At 46.5% G+C, this 15,842-nt stretch overlaps 1 protein-coding gene and 1 long non-coding RNA gene across 5 annotated transcripts in view; one reads left to right on the top strand and one right to left on the bottom strand.

Annotated features, from left to right (window-relative positions):
- Positions 1–15,306, top strand: part of stab2 (stabilin 2) — a 60,752-nt gene extending 45,446 nt beyond the window's left edge. The window contains exons 51-69 of the mRNA XM_069192912.1: positions 58–234; positions 1,777–1,866; positions 3,439–3,585; positions 4,091–4,144; positions 4,699–4,825; positions 4,969–5,118; positions 5,548–5,652; positions 6,244–6,351; positions 7,156–7,349; positions 7,652–7,793; positions 8,061–8,194; positions 9,110–9,275; positions 9,831–9,937; positions 10,307–10,426; positions 10,807–10,956; positions 11,528–11,641; positions 12,866–12,997; positions 13,482–13,589; positions 14,623–15,306. Of these exons, the coding sequence (XP_069049013.1) occupies positions 58–234; positions 1,777–1,866; positions 3,439–3,585; positions 4,091–4,144; positions 4,699–4,825; positions 4,969–5,118; positions 5,548–5,652; positions 6,244–6,351; positions 7,156–7,349; positions 7,652–7,793; positions 8,061–8,194; positions 9,110–9,275; positions 9,831–9,937; positions 10,307–10,426; positions 10,807–10,956; positions 11,528–11,641; positions 12,866–12,997; positions 13,482–13,589; positions 14,623–14,682 (2,385 nt within the window). The 3' untranslated portion in view covers positions 14,683–15,306. The remainder of the gene's footprint in view (positions 1–57; positions 235–1,776; positions 1,867–3,438; positions 3,586–4,090; positions 4,145–4,698; positions 4,826–4,968; positions 5,119–5,547; positions 5,653–6,243; positions 6,352–7,155; positions 7,350–7,651; positions 7,794–8,060; positions 8,195–9,109; positions 9,276–9,830; positions 9,938–10,306; positions 10,427–10,806; positions 10,957–11,527; positions 11,642–12,865; positions 12,998–13,481; positions 13,590–14,622) is intronic.
- Positions 222–12,871, bottom strand: LOC138240845 (uncharacterized). 4 transcript variants are annotated; one of them, XR_011190127.1, is made up of 7 exons: positions 12,078–12,871; positions 11,454–11,629; positions 11,160–11,319; positions 10,763–11,073; positions 3,306–3,632; positions 1,675–1,889; positions 222–302 (listed from the first exon to the last, which is right to left on the bottom strand). It is a non-coding gene; the product is annotated as an uncharacterized lncRNA (long non-coding RNA). The 4 variants fall into 4 exon arrangements; XR_011190128.1 differs by having other exon boundaries at positions 228–333; XR_011190130.1 differs by lacking the exons at positions 222–302; positions 1,675–1,889; positions 3,306–3,632 and adding an exon at positions 5,047–5,230.
- Positions 15,307–15,842: the final 536 nt, after the last annotated feature.

Raw genomic sequence — 15,842 nt, 5'->3', positions numbered from 1 at the left:
CCAGCACCCTCAGAAACGCCACTTGCACCTCAGCTGTTCTGTCTTCGGTCTTTGCAGGACACTGATGTCCTCAGCCTGGTGGCTGATCCAATCCACCAGCCCGTCACCCTGTTCTGGCCCACGGACCGCACCATGGCTGCCCTGCCACAGGAGCAGAAGGACTTCCTCTACAGCTCCGACAACAGAGACAAGCTGCTCGAGTACCTGAAGTACCACATCGTCAGGGATGGGCAGGTCTGTTTCCTCAACTGTTTTCATAGCAGCAGTATTTGGAAGTATTGTTCCCATGCACTAAAAGTCACCTATTCAATGAATTCAAGGAAATTAGGGGCCCTTGTTGCGGGGTGAAGGGGGAGGGGGAGGAGCAGAGTGAAGAGAAGACAGGGAGGGGGCGGGGTGAAGGGGGAGGGGGAGGAGCAGAGTGAAGAGAAGACAGGGAGGGGGCGGGGTGAAGGGGGAGGGGGAGGAGCAGAGTGAAGACAAGACAGGGAGGGGGCGGGGTGAAGGGGGAGGGGGAGGAGCAGAGTGAAGAGAAGACAGGGAGGGGGCGGGGTGAAGGGGGAGGGGGAGGAGCAGAGTGAAGAGAAGACAGGGAGGGGGCGGGGTGAAGGGGGAGGAGCAGAGTGAAGAGAAGACAGGGAGGGGGCGGGGTGAAGGGGGAGGGGGAGGAGCAGAGTGAAGAGAAGACAGGGAGGGGGCGGGGTGAAGGGGGAGGGGGAGGAGCAGAGTGAAGAGAAGACAGGGAGGGGGCGGGGTGAAGGGGGAGGGGGAGGAGCAGAGGGAAGGTCTTGGTAAGACTATAATGTAGTGACCCGAATTATACACCATATTATATATTTTAATTTTAACACAACTTCTTTTGATTTAAATTAGTTTTCAGGTTTATATTCTAACATTTTGCTTACCATCTTAATTGATTCTCCACATTGCCTGCAAAATGTAGATGATGTGTCAAAATCCTCTTCTAAGTCTGTGATTCATTATGTGTTTACAGATTATGTTTTTACTATCAGCATACAAATTCCTGCTCTTGTTCACATTAAACATTAGCTCCCAAGTGGTTCTCCAGTCTTGACATTCCTAAAGATTTGCTGCTACTTGCAATGTTTGCTAACCTCCTAATATGTTATCATCTGCAAACTTGACTGGTTACTAACTATTCCAGATTTTAGATCATTGATCTAAAAGAATAAGACCAATGGTCCTAATACAGATATGTATGTAGTACAGTCTATTACATAAGCCTTTATTATGGTTTTGAAGTTATCAAAGCATACAAATACATACTGCATACAAGAAGTTTGCAGTGTCTCTGCTGGTTTCAATATTGTGTATTTGTCACATAAATGTGTCCCTGAACTATTTCAGGTAATATCTTGAAAAACTAATTTGAAACTTAAATTTAGTTGTTTTAGTCAACTGAAATTAACAAGGAAATAATAAAAATGTCGAATCCAGACTTTTTGTCAACTTTCTTGAAAAATGCTGTATACTCTGAATCCACTGGTAAGATGGCAGCAAAGTTTTTTTTATGCCCAAGTTCTTTATTTATTTATTGAGCTGAAAGCCCACTTGGACAAGCCTCTCCTGCCTCAACATAGCAGTTGCCACCAGTTTGGGCAAATACAGATGTCCACTAATGTAATTGATTGAAAGAACCATAGTCATCCGTACCTGTATGGCACGCTTTTCCTTCTAGGGGTTTAAATTGCTCATGAACATGACATGACATGTGTGAATATGCTGCTTCCGTAACCAGTGTTCTCTTGTCCTCAGATTCTGGCTTCGGATCTTCCTCATTCGTCAGCGCTGGTGACCCTCCAGGGCTCTGAGCTGCAGGTCCGCTGCGGAGGAGCAGGCAGGATAGTAAGTGCTGTTTGCTCTGTGACCTGAATGTATGGAAGGATGATGAGGCGGTGAAGTTAGAGCACCCCATACATAGCACTGCTTGCTCCCTAACAAAAACAACACAGTGACGCTGTGCCATGTGAAATTAACATGTCAGCCCTAATACAGGAGTCCTGAAGGAGTCTTTTCGTTTCTTAGTCTAGAGGCAGAATCAAGCCTGGCAGGCAGGAGTCTGGTGGCCATTAAGATTTCTTTGCAGTTCTTTGATTCAAACATTTCTACAAGTTGGAGTTACTCATCCCCTGAAAAAAAGTAATTGGTATCAGTCCAATGTGATTTATAGGCGGGTGAGTGGCAACAGGTCAGCTCCTGTCTTACTGAATGCTGAACTGGCTATTTTAATGCCTTTGGTCTAATTTGAGATCTGCTCACAGCACAGGGACAACCTCAGTTAAGGAGGTGAAAGTTCTCCTGTTGGATGCCAACTCAGGATTTCCAGCTTTTCTTGTTCCATTGTCCTTGTGGCCTCATTCCGATTTGACGAATCATGTATTTTGTTACATCAGTAAGAGTATTAGATTAAGCTCTGTGGTACAGTATTAAAGTGGTTTAGCTGTTATCTGTCTGACCAAAAATAATTTGTCACTTTGGGTGGAATTAAGTTTGATGCCTGCCTTATTGCTTCTGTTTCCTATCAAGGACATGGGACAATTTTATTTTTATATCTACATATTAAACTCTCGATAATTAGCTATTGTGATGTTTGTGGTTATGCTAATGACATACAAACATATATGCATATTAAATCAATTGTTTCTGTGGCTTATTCTGTATTTAATATGTATCCAAAGGATAAATAAACATGGATACAACAAAAAAATTAAATAGTTGTGAATCTTTTTATTAGTTTTATTAGCAGTTTTATTAGGTTCTTTAGTATCAATTCAGTACATTTGGGGATTTAAGACTGGTAGCTGATGGTAATGACCTATCCTGTATGAAACCTCAGTGTCTGCTTACATTGATTTAAATTATTTTGCAAATATGTAAGTATCACAAAAGGTTTCTACTGTATATCCCTAAGAGCTAGAAGATGTATGCATTTTACACAACTGTGAATAATGTTACTCTACAAATCATTTCAGTTGGATTAATTACCTAATGTAACTAATCAACATATTTTTAAAAAGCTCAGTTTAATTAATTGGTTTTTATAACATTTCAAACTTGAAGTGCATTTTGGCACAAGCCATTTTATGTATCTTTTTCTTTTTTCCAAACTGGGCCTCCAGCACGTTGATTGAGTCTATCTTAAAATTAGGTCCACTTGTAGATTATGCAGTAGAAATAATGTCTCCTTAAAGCTCGTTCTAGCTCAGTCTCAGAACCGTGTGGCTCTGTTAGTCTTAGCTGTTAGCTGTTTTCTTGGATATTATTTTTTTCTGAGGCAATTTCACCTGCGGACATCAGGTCTGCTTCACACACTGTTGACACGTCTCCACTCGTGCTGCGACGCTCTTTGTCTGGATCTGGCCGTGCTTTGCTCTTCATCGGCCTCACTCTGGCGTTTCCGTCTCACGCTCATCGCAGGGGGACCTCTTTCTCAACGACGGGAAGTGCAGGATAGTGCAGCGGCAGCTCGTGTTCAACGGCGGGATTGCTCACGGCATCGACTGCCTCCTGAGCCCTCCGAGCTTCGGCGGCCGCTGTGACACCATGGACACCATTGACATCCTGGTCAGTGATTTCTCAGAGACGGCCTCCCGCCTGGTGCTGCCTCAGCTCTGTTAGCCAAACACACCACTTACTTCATTCATTCTGGTTACAGTTAATCGTTCATTGAAGACAATTGTAAAACCAGAGAGTCAAGTTCAAGATTTAAATTAAGATAAGATTACTTTATTGGCCATATACAATTTCTTGCATTAGGAATTAGTCTTTTCACAGACCCCATCTTGCTCTCCATGAGACACACAGACAGGGAGAGAAGCTGGGGGTCTGAGCGCAGGGTCAGACATTTATACAGCACCCCTGGAGCAGCTGGGGTGAAGGGCCTTGCTCAGGGGCCCAACAGAGTAGGATTCCTCTGCCAGCTGTGGGATTTAAACCAGCAACCTTCCAGCCACAGGCACAGATCTTTAACCACAGTGCCATTGCCCTGCAATCGCAATTGCAACGAATGCCCATCCAGAATTCTAGGGTTCTCTGCGGTTTGTGGTAACGCGAATTGTTTCTGTGACAGGGACGCTGTGGAAGGTGCTCCAGTATACCACCCTGCCCCTATAACAGCAAGCAGGTAAACACCAGCCTCTCCAGTCCTGCGCTGAGATCGCGTGACATGCAGGGCAGCTCCTGGAGGCTTCTGAATATCTCTGGTTCAAGTTTCCATCGCGGCAGGTCCTCACATGAGCTGCTATTCCCAAAGCCACAGAGCTGAAAATCCTCCTTGCACAAGAATAATAAAGGTTACGGCTGGAAACAGGCCACTGGATGTTTCTTGCTTTTTTGGCTGTACTGTAGGTAGGCTTATTAATCTGAGGTTGCTAATAATGCTAACAACCTTACAGAAGCAGGAGAAGGAAGACAGGATGTAGTAAGAGTAGAGAGGATGAGAGGGGAAATGAGGAGGCAAAGCAATGAAGAGAGGAGATAGGCATCTTGAATGTCATACAAGCAGAAATAAGCAGCACAGAGGCGGGGACCAGGCAAGAGGTAGAGAGAATGAGAAAGAAGCGAGCTGTCGCACTGTGGGTGGATGGAGAGGCAGGGAGACCAACAGGATGTGAGATCCTGGAGAGTCTAGAGGAGGCAGAAGAGGATTCACTCTCCGTCTTCTTGCTTCTCGTTCAGAGGGCAGTAAAGAAGTGTGACATCTTGACGTCTTTCACCTTCCTGGACCCCGGCTGCCAGCACACCTGTTCCGTGGTCCTCTGGCGGCCCAAGTGCTGCCCCAGCTACTTTGGCCGTGACTGTCTAGGTAATCGCTTTCAGACAAATTACTGAATCGGTCATTTTTACCTCCCATCCGGACTGTGGTCTATTGCAAAACCAACACTGTGAGCTGACTTTGTGTTGCTTGTTTACGGTCTGGGTGTTTCTCTGTGGTCTGTGTGTTCCCAGCCTGCCCCGGGGGCGCTGGGGGGCCCTGCAGTCTCCACGGGAAGTGTGACGATGGGCGCAGTGGAAGCGGAAACTGCACCTGTGAGCCAGGATTCACGGGAACAGCCTGTGAGCTGTGTCTCCCTGGACACTATGGCGCCAGCTGCCAAGGTCTCTCTCCATTTCACACTCCGGCTCTTACACTGTCAAATACAGGCCAAGTGTGTCTCGGTAATCTCCCTGCATTCTGCTGCTTTTCTCCATGGATTCATGATGTTGGTAGCTGACAGGACAGTAGCATCAAGGCTGTGCATCAGTGGTGAAAGATAATTCCCAGCATGCTCAGACACAGTCATACCACAGTAAAGTAAGAGCCATTCATGGCATAAGTCTAGCTAAAGCACCAGGACTGCAAAGATGCTGCTCAGAACATACAAGATAAACTGATAACTCTACTTGCAGAATATCATTACTCCATCACTCTGTTACATACAGTACTTACATCAAGGTCAGGCTTTAACAATCTTTTCATTTAGTGTGAACATGTGCTGCTGTATTTTTTTATAAATGATTCCGATTATCTTCTGTTTGTTTCTGTAGTCTGCAACTGCACCGAACATGGACAGTGTGATGAGGGCGTCACAGGAAGTGGCACCTGCTTCTGTGCCGAGGGCTGGACTGGGACCACCTGTGAAACTCAGCTAGGTAATCACTGCCCTGTGTGCTCCCTGTGATTGCCCAGGTGCGCCCCCTGTGATCGCTCAGGTGCGCTCCTTGTGATCGCTCAGGTGCTCTCCCTGTGATCGCCCAGGTGCGCTCCCTGTGATCGCCCAGGTGCACTCCCTGTGATTGCCCAGGTGCGCTCCCTGTGATCGCCCAGGTGTGCTCCCTACAGACACACTGCCTGCACAGTTCTCGACAGCAGCTGCTTAGCTCTGTGAAGTCTTTAACATGTTTTCAATGAGTCCGCATTCCTTATGACAAATTGTCTGAACTTTTTTTCTATACATACCCATTCAGATTCAGAAGCAATCTGCAATACGGACTTATTGAAAAGGTGTTAAAGACCTCACAGGTTGACAGACTTATTTTTTTGCCACTTCTTGAGGAGTACCAGATTGTTAGCTTCACCAATGTATTTGGCCATCTTGTATCAAAATCCTTAATGCACAGAGTAAAAACAAATCCTTGTTTCAATTTCAATTTCAATTTACTTCTGCTTGTGCTCCTCTATTCTTGTTTAGCCATTAAACTTGAAGTAGTACTGAGTACTAAGCACAACACTGTGTCTCTTAGCTGTAGAGCCTGTCTGCTCCCCACCCTGCTCCCAGAATGCTGTATGCAAAGAGGGCAACAACTGTGAATGCAAGCCTTTCTACGAGGGAGATGGAAGAACTTGCACAGGTCAGAAAATATCATTATAAGTTTTGAGAAAGAGGAAGCTGTTCAAATAGCTTCTCATGTACTGTAGATCCCCAAACTTCATCCTTCCTGGGGGGACCTCAAGTGAGAATCAAGGCCTAAAAGTCCTAGAAAAACGGAATTGAGAGCTATTTGGGCTTGAGCGCCTACAGAATATTTCCTGTAGATCGTTGTCTTCCCTGACAGTCAGAGACGTGAAAACTGGTTGACAGAAGTGTAAGCTACCTAAAAAAACAATGCTGGTGCCTTAGGGGTCTTCATTTCTGTTTAGGAAACAATTGAATCCTGAGCACCGTGTTCATGATTATTTTAGTGCTGACATGAACAGTACAGTCAGAGAAAACGGCACTTTGGCCGACAGTATTATCTCACACAGTGGCATCCTGCGAGATTCCTCTTTCTGGGGAGTTAAACTGCACTTTAAGGTAAGATCAGATCACTTTATTAGCCATATACAATTTCTTGTATTAGAAATTTGTCTTTTCGAAGACCCCAGCTTGCTCTCCATGAGACACACAGACAGGGACAGAAGCTGGGGGTCACAGTGCAGGCTCGGCCATTTATATGGCACCCCTGGAACAGCTGGGGTGAAGGGCCTTGCTCAGGGGCCCAACCGAGTAGGATTCCTCTGCCGACCGCAGGATACGAACCGGCAACCTTCCAGCCACAGGCGCAGATCCTGAGCCACAGAGCCGCCGCTCTGGCCCTTTAATAAAGAAAGACAGGCTGGGAAATGCAGTGGTGGTTTAGGAGCCCTGTCCTGATGTTCTGATTGTCGCCATGCAGTTGTGAACCTATGCCAGCAGCAGAATGGGGGTTGTGCCCAAATCTCAAAGTGCACGCAGAAAGGGGTGGAGGTGACCTGCACGTGCCCCAAGGGCCACTCCGGCGACGGCTACGACTGCATCCCCGTCGACCCCTGCGTCGAGGATGACAACGGGGGCTGCCACGAGCACGCTGTCTGCACCATGACCGGGCCGGTAAGCCAGCATCGCCCCCCTGTGTCCCCCACGTCCAGCTGATCCCCACAGTTTGGCTGAGCACTCTGCCTCTTCCCTGGCATGTGGAGATATTTTACTGTCAGTTGCTGGTTTGTGTTCTGTTTTCAAAGCAAAAGGAATGACGTGATGCTTCCTGAGTCCGGTCAAGTACAACACCCTGTGGTAGCAGTGGGGGGCAAAAGATGAGGGGAGCGGTGATATGGGGTCACTCGGAGGAGGCGGGCTAGAATGCAGGAAGGTCTCCCCCTGCTGGCAGAGCCGACACTGTTGTTCTCTGGCAGGGCAAGAGGAGGTGTGAGTGCAAGAGCGGCTACATTGGCGACGGGCTGGACTGCGAGGTGAAGGAGCTGCCGATCAACCGCTGCACACAGAGCAACGGCTGGTGCCACCCTGACGCGCTCTGCGCCGACCTGCACTTCGAAGGTGAGTTGCCTCTCGCCCCCCAGAGAGGGGGAAGCTGCTTGCCATCACACATCCACAGTGTCCTCTGCCCTCAAGCTTTCTTAATGAGACTTTTTGGATGAAGTGTGAACGTCTTGTTGTGCCTAGCAGCGCTGTCCTCGGTTGTTCTGTCAAAAAAAAAAAGAGGAAAATCCGTCTCCTTGGCTGTGTCACCTAGAGTGCGGGTTTTAAACGGGTCCTGGTCCGCCTGGCTCGCCTGTGCCTCATGTGAGATTGATTTCCTTGCAGACAAAACGGTGGGGGTTTTCCACCTGCGCTCACCCAGGGGCCCCTACAAGCTGAACTACGCGGAGTCCCAGGAGAGCTGCCGAAAGCAGGAAGCGACTGTCGCCACCTACACCCAGCTCTCCTACGCACAGCAGGTGCTGCCCTCACATCGCCGGACAGACATCTGAAAATGCCATCTTCTCTCCCCCTTCGCCTAACATTCAGTGTATATTCGCCTTTTAAAGCTGGAGCCCTGCGGGTTTGTGAGGAAACACTCTGGCAAGCGGTACCGCACTGTTAAAGCAAGGACCACTAGACTCAAGAACAGCTGCTTTCCCACTGCAGTACACATCCTCTAACTGCTAACTGCAGAGCCTCGGGCTCAATACACATCGGCACTCTGCACTTTATGCATGGTCTACCATGGTTTTTTTTCTCACTGCCACACTGATGAAGAATTCCAGTGTACATGTATATATGGCAATAAAATTACTCTCTCTACTCTGATACATTTTAACACAATTAGATAAGACCACTTTATTGGCCATATACAATTTCTTGCATTAGGTATTAGTCTTTTTGCATACCCTAGCTTGCTCTCCATGAGACACACAGACAGGGAGAGAAGCTGGGGGTCAGAGCACAGGGTCAGGCATTTATACAGCACTGGAGCAGTTGGGGTGAAGGGCCTTGCTCAGGGGCCCAGTGGAGTAGGATTCCTCTGCCAGCTGCGGGATTTGAACTGGCCACCTTCCAGCCACAGGCACAGATCCTGAGCCACAGTCCCATCACCCCGCCCTTTTTTTTTAGATAAGATAAATTTTGGGCCCAATTGTCTACAGTTTGTCACCTGCAATAAGCACACATTCCCACCACCACCATAAAACAGAGTAGATTTATCCAGTTTCCCTATAGCACATCCACACCCATGTCCAAGCCAGTGTGTGGTGTGGAGACTCTTCGTGCTGAAGCACAACTTCATGGGCTGTGCAGGTCTCTGGTGAAAGTGCAGGCTGTGTACATTGGTGTGGAGCTCATCAGTATGAGAAGCCTGTTCTCCTCCTCCTCAGGCTGGGTTCCACATCTGTGCGGCGGGCTGGCTGGCTGGCAAGCGGGTAGCGTACCCCACCGTCTACGCAAACCCCAAATGTGGGTTTGGGCATGTGGGCATGGTGGACTATGGCATCCGTGTGAACCTGAGTGAGACCTGGGATACATTCTGCTACAGGATAAAGGGTAAGGTCTGGGTCTCACCAGTAACCCAATGAGGGCACTGGGATCTCACCAGTAACACTGATAGAGGACTGGAGTCTCACAGCAACACAGAGAGGACTGGGGTCTCACCAGTAACTCTGACAGAGGACTGGAGTCTCACCAGTAACACTCGGTGAGGGCTGGGGTCTCACCAGTAACCCTGACAGAAGACTGGGGTCTCACAGCAACACTCAGAGAGGACTGGGGTCTCACCAGTAACCCTGACAGGGGACTGGGGTCTCACAGTAACACTGAGACCAATTAGAGCAGTAAATTTCACAGCCATTTTAATTATTACTTAAAGGATTTGCCAGAGGAGAACACCTTATTGCGAATATGGCTGTCTGGACTATTACATTCCACACAGGTTTTGCAATCTGTTTTACTATTCTCAAATTAAGAGACACTGGAGGACTACAGGTCCTGAGATAATGATGTGTGCTCTCTTGACAATTTCACAATGCTTTCAAAGTCTCTGATTGTCTCAGTGTGAAGTGTTGTATGCTGTTGACCCCATGCTGTGGCTGTCTGCTGTAGATGTGAAGTGCACCTGTAAGCCAGGCTACATTGGCGATGGCAGCTCCTGCAGTGGGAATATTCTCCAAGTACTCCAACTGAAACCCACCTTCTCCAACTTCCTCAGTGTGAGTAGCCCAGCTCACTGTGAGACCACTGAAGATGCATTAAACATCTCGCTGTAAGATGAAGATTATTCAAAGTAGCTGCATCTATGTGCTATAATACTCAGTGGTACAGTTACAGAGAGGTCAGAATATACTGTAGGCAAGCCTGTATTTGTACTCCGCATTGCAGGTTTTTGAGTTAACTACCACAGACCTGAAGAGCAATGTCTGCCTGGAACCAGTACCCTCAAACATTGTGTGGTATATCTGTAAGTATAGACAGTAGAGGCCTAGTTCAGGGCATTAATCCATCATACAACCTTTATTTGATGTATTTATATAATTTATATTCTGGAATTCATAACATTGTTTTTCTTTTTTTTCTTTCAGCAAATCCTTAACTATTCTAGTAACTCACACCATGGAAAGGACTTTTTAAATCATTTGAGAAATCTGACAGTCCACTCCACTCTCTTTGTGCCTGACAACAGTGCCCTGCTGGACAATGAGGTGACAGCTGCTGACAGACGTATTTAAAGCCTGAGCTTTAAATCCACAGTTTTAGCTCTTAAAATAGCATGGATTTCCAAGTGTAGAGCTCTGTCATTGTGCAGAAATTGTTTCTTGAAAAAAAATACATTAACTTATATTGCTGAGACATTAAATGATTTCTGGGTACTAATGCAATACCTGAACAAGCAAATCACTCACTTAAATCATCATGAGAGTGACATTATGCTTTACATCTTTTCCCTTAAATGGAAAGAAATGGTTGAACTCATTTTTATTGTGTTGGATGAATGTCACTGAGGCAGACTACAGGTTCTGCATTGTTCATTTCCTTACCCAGCATGTTCCGGAGTGTAACTTGTCTCCTGTACTCTGCACAGACTCTGTCCGGACGTGACATTGAGAACCACCTGTCGCCAGGCAGGACACTGAACTTCCAGGATCTGACCAATGGTAGCAGAGTCCTTACAAGGCTGGGGCACAGTCTCCTCATCTCAGGGTTTGGAGATCTGAGTAACGGCAGTGTTGGGGTGAGTCCAGGAGCCTCCAGCCTCTCTGGGCACTGAAGCACTGCCAGGTCTGCGCGGTGCTTGATGTATCCTGATATATTTATCTTCTGTAAACTCACGAGTCACAAGATGATGGGCCTAGCAGGGAGATTTTCATTTTAATTTATACAAACAAAACAATGGAAATAAAGCAAAGTAATTCTAAACTTCTCCACTTGAATTACCTTGACATTTTTGCAACAGTTCAACAGACAAATTATGTTTTTGTGGAGTGTCAGTTAAATCTCTGCCTTTCAAAAATGGGATCTGTGCGCTGAGAGTAGCGTGGGGAGTGTAGTGGCGTCTCTTTCTGCTGTTCCGTCTAGCCTGTTCAGATCCTTGTCACTTGGCAAAGCAGACAAAAACAAAACAAAAGTCACAAAAATGTCCAGAATTCGATTTTTTAAATTCAGTGAGCAGCATTACTGTACTGAAGCCCTGTGATTTTACACACTACTACAGTATATACTGTGCCATACCAGGGCATGTTCTGTATGAGGACACAGAAGGTCAGTCACTCCTGCACAACATGTCTCTTTCCCTGCCTCTCCAGACAGCTTCTCGCTATGTTGATGGCCGGTTCATTGTGGATTGGAACATCCGGGCGTCCAATGGGATCATTCATGTCATCGAGAGTCCCCTGCGCGCTCCTCCACTAGAGACAATGGTAGGAGAAGTTTAACTGTGTGTCCTCCATTTTTATCACAGCACAACCTTATTACTAGACAATAAAGAAAGAGTAATGTTTAGATAAGATAAACAAGCAAAACGTCCTGAAAGTTGAGTATCAGGCTTCCAGGTACTTCCTGAAAGCCTGCGAGTCATCTGCCATATTAGCCCCTTCTCCAGTAAGGTAGAAGACTTGTTTCTCTGTGACCGAACAGCTCGAGTGCAATGGGGGTCACAGTACTTGGCGTTTTGATGGAAGTGCTCCACATTATTACTGTAGCGTGGGAGGCTGCTGGCAGTGCCCTTGAGCTGCTGCTTCTCTCAGTGCTATCTGCTCTTGGGAAGACCTCCTCAGCCTTCAGGCGCGCTTCTTTACACTTTCCAATGCTCACTCACACATCCAGGTCATGTACACGTGTGAAATAATTACAAACCGTGCTACTCCAGGGGTGTCCAGCCACGTGATCACTTCAGTTTAGGTGCAGTTCAGGAACTTCCTGAAAACCTGGCAGGTAGTGACGCGTGTCCTGCGATGGACTGGCGCCACATCCGGCCTGCAGGTCTGCCTTGTGCTTCTGGAATGGGCTGCAGGTGCTCTTTACTAGCAATAAATGGCTTTAATGGGCAATATGGTGCCACAGTGGTTAGCATTGCTGCCTCACAGCACTCAGGCCCTGGGTTCAATTCTGTATCACCGGTGCTGTCTGTGTGGAGTTCAGCAGACAGTGAGTTGGGCTCAGATGGGATGATGCGTGTTTGTTGGGAGAGTAAACAGGTTCTTTTCCTATATTCAGTTATCGATAAATTGTAATATATTACAGGGGGCATTACAGGGGTGCAGTTGTTAGTGTTGCTGCCTCACAGCGCTGGGGCCCTGGGTTCAATTCTGTATCTGCAGTGCCCTCTGTGTGGATTTTGCATGTTCTCTCAGTGAACACATGGTTTCCTCTGGGTGCTCTAGTTTCCTCCCAGTGTCAAAAGACATACAGTACTGGTGGGGTAATTGAGGAGATGAGTGCTGAGGGGCTCTGTGGGGAGGGGGTGAGTGCTGAGGGGCTCTGTGGAGAGGAGATGAGTGCTGAGGGGCTCTGTGGAGAGGAGATGAGTGCTGAGGGGCTCTGTGGAGAGGAGATGAGTGCTGAGGGGCTCTGTGGGGAGGAGATGAGTGCTGAGGGACTCTATGGGGAGGAAATGAGTGCTGAGAACATCTCCTCTGTTGTAGCTGCAGGCTGGACACAAGGCTGGCATTGCTATGGGGCTCCTGCTGCTGGTCCTGCTGATTGCCGGGGCTGTCTTTGTTGGCTACCACTTCTACAGCCACAGAGCCAGGCCCTTCCAGTTCCACTACTTCAAGGTAAGGAGCACTTCAGTGTCCGGTTGACTGCAGCATGAACAAAGGCTACATACGTTTGAAAAAATTGGTTTGGCAAGAGAGCCTTTTCATCTGTTCAACCGGCTTCCATGGGGTTAAGTCAAAATACATCGTCATCACTCAGAATTCATAGCACATTTCATGCAAATTCAAAACTGAGACAGGAGCCACTTCTTTACCCAAAGGCTTGTGGAAGTGCAAAACAAGTGACACAGTCATGTTTGTGAATTTAATAACCTGGTTTCTTTCAAGACACAGCTGTAGGTGATCCTGGTTTAAATTAAAAACTAATGACCAAACAGGCTTAATAAACATTATTATTATTATTATTATTATTATTATTATTATTATTAAACACTGCAGGGTTGGAGTAACCCTTACTGGGTTGCAATCAGGATAGACGGACCCAATGGCTTCCTCTTGTCAATAACCTTTCTGACGACATGTTTTTGGCTTCCTTTTGTAGTCTGATGAAGTGGACGATGCAGCTCCTGTGGAATCGAACCCCAGCATCTGCAACCCCATGTATGAAGCCTCCCACCCTCCGCAGAGCTGTGGCTTTGCTGGGCTCATGGTGAGTGGGCGTGCAGGGTACTGTCCTGTAGTAGGAGGTGGCTCAGTCTTGTCTCTCACTTTCCCCAAATGCAAACTACAATCTGAGTGCAATCCACAGCACCCCCTGGAGGGGCTGTAGGAACCTTCCGTTCAATGGTGTTTAGGGTTTAAATGCTGATGTCTTAGCCTCTGAGAGGTTTAGTGAATGATGTGCAGCTCTGATGCTCATTTAGCCTGCAAAGTCTGTCTTGGGGTGGTGTCTGCATGCCTGCACACATGACTAACAATATTATTCGCTGGAACTAAACCAACATCAAAGCACCTCGTAATTAGTTTAATCCAATGCTTGTCTAGGTGTTGCTGAAGCAAATGTGAGGCCACTGAACATGAGATCCACATAATAACTTGAGTGCTTTATATTAATGATTGGAAATTAAGTTATTTAGGACATCAGTGCCACTTCGTACCTTGTGCCCGATGGAAACATTATCATGGAGTGAGCAGACATTTAGCAAAAACTAAGTTTAACATCTGCAAGGCAGTAGGAGCTCGAGTTCTGCAGTGATGAGTCTGAACCGCAGAGGGCTATATACAGAAGAGATCTGGATATTTATGTACACTTCTTCAAAGATCAGATCAAGACAATATGCTAAATCTCTTTAATCTTGAAAGGAGGTCAACAGGAAATTTGACCAGAATATTTAGGGGTCCGGAGAGAGTACTACCCCAGGGTACTAATCCACACTTAATTGTGGAACAAGGACGTCAGGACCAGATTAGAGACCAAGAAGTAATTCATTTAGGACAGAATATAAATCACTTCTTTACACAAAGAGTCATTTGGGTTTCATGAACAGGCTTCCCAGCAATACTGCTGTGGCTCAAACTCTGAGCACTTTTAGGAAACAGCTGGATGAATATTTCTAAACTAGAGAGCTAGCAAGATGGGCCTTACGAGCGCCCTGCAATCCTTCTCTTGTTCTGACCAGTCTGTTTGAAACAGTAGCACTTTGTGCCATTTAATATCTGAAGCATGTCCTGTGTGATGGCAGGACTCTGACAAACACCAGGTGGTGAACAGTGGCCCCTACGACCTGTTCCAGGACAGCTGAAGAACACTTCTCTCCAGCTGAAGACACCGATAACCCGGCTGGGACATGAAGTTGCACATGTTGCCATGCGGAGACAGCACCTTCTCTACACCTGTCCTGAGTGGGAGGAAACCTGGAGCAAAGCTGCCAGTTCCCTTCAAGAAACCTTCTCTGAGAATTTACATGAAAGTCACTGTCTGAACAAAAAATTGATTCTCAAGCTTAATCGCTTTTTCACATTATCCACATATCAGTATTTTTGGTAATATATACATTTTCTTTTAACTTTAATCAACACACTGAACAGTTGAGAGCATTCCACAGGTGGAAACAGTGGTTTGTACCTGGAAAGAGACTATTTTATTGTATTCCTTTCATGATTTAATTATATAAAGAGTAAAGGTCTTTGAAAGTACTGTACTTTTCATACATCACACGAGTTACACTGAATGGGTCATGAAATTGTAATTTCACAATATTAAAAAAAGGCACAATTCTGAAGACAAAGATCAATACTTAATTTGACTGTACAGTTTGAAAAAACAAGCAGAGGACAACAAATCACAATCTCTTCATCTCTGTTGTATGGTTTCATAACGGTCCACCTGGACACGCACTGATTAAATTAAAAGTTTTTTAATTCAGCATGGTTGTGAAATTATTCAAGGCTCTCAAAATGCATTTCATAGACTGTCTCTGAGCAAATTGCTTGATCTGCCGATAAATTCTTGTCTCGACTACCTCCATATTGGAATCTTCCATTTCTCTGTTATGTGGCCGATGTTCTGCAGCGTGAGTGTAGCACCCACCTCCCTGTGAGTGAAACAGGCTGGGCAGAGGATTCCCATCAGAGCAGTAAAATCGACTGCAGCGTAGCAGCAGAGCTCAGCCTGGAACAACCCTGTTTCTCTGGAGGGCTTCAGGGTTTCACTTCATTCTATCAGTACCCGTTAATCAAGTTCAAGGAACAACCTCCATGTTCAGTGCGGGGGGGAAGTATAAATACTGACCTACTCAATTAACTTCAATTAAGTTATGAATTCCCTGCGATATCTTAGCACTTGCAAGGAGAATGAGTTACAAGGCATTCATTCATTTTCTAACTGCCTAATCCAGTTCAGGATCGCAGAGGAGAGCTGGAGCCGCTCCCGATAACCAATAGTGCAATGCAGGGACCACCC

This window comes from Lepisosteus oculatus, chromosome 7, assembly GCF_040954835.1.
Source record: "Lepisosteus oculatus isolate fLepOcu1 chromosome 7, fLepOcu1.hap2, whole genome shotgun sequence".
Lineage (NCBI taxonomy): Eukaryota > Metazoa > Chordata > Actinopteri > Semionotiformes > Lepisosteidae > Lepisosteus > Lepisosteus oculatus.
Note: the sequence above shows the minus strand (reverse complement) of the source record. Positions and strands in the feature narration are given on the sequence as shown.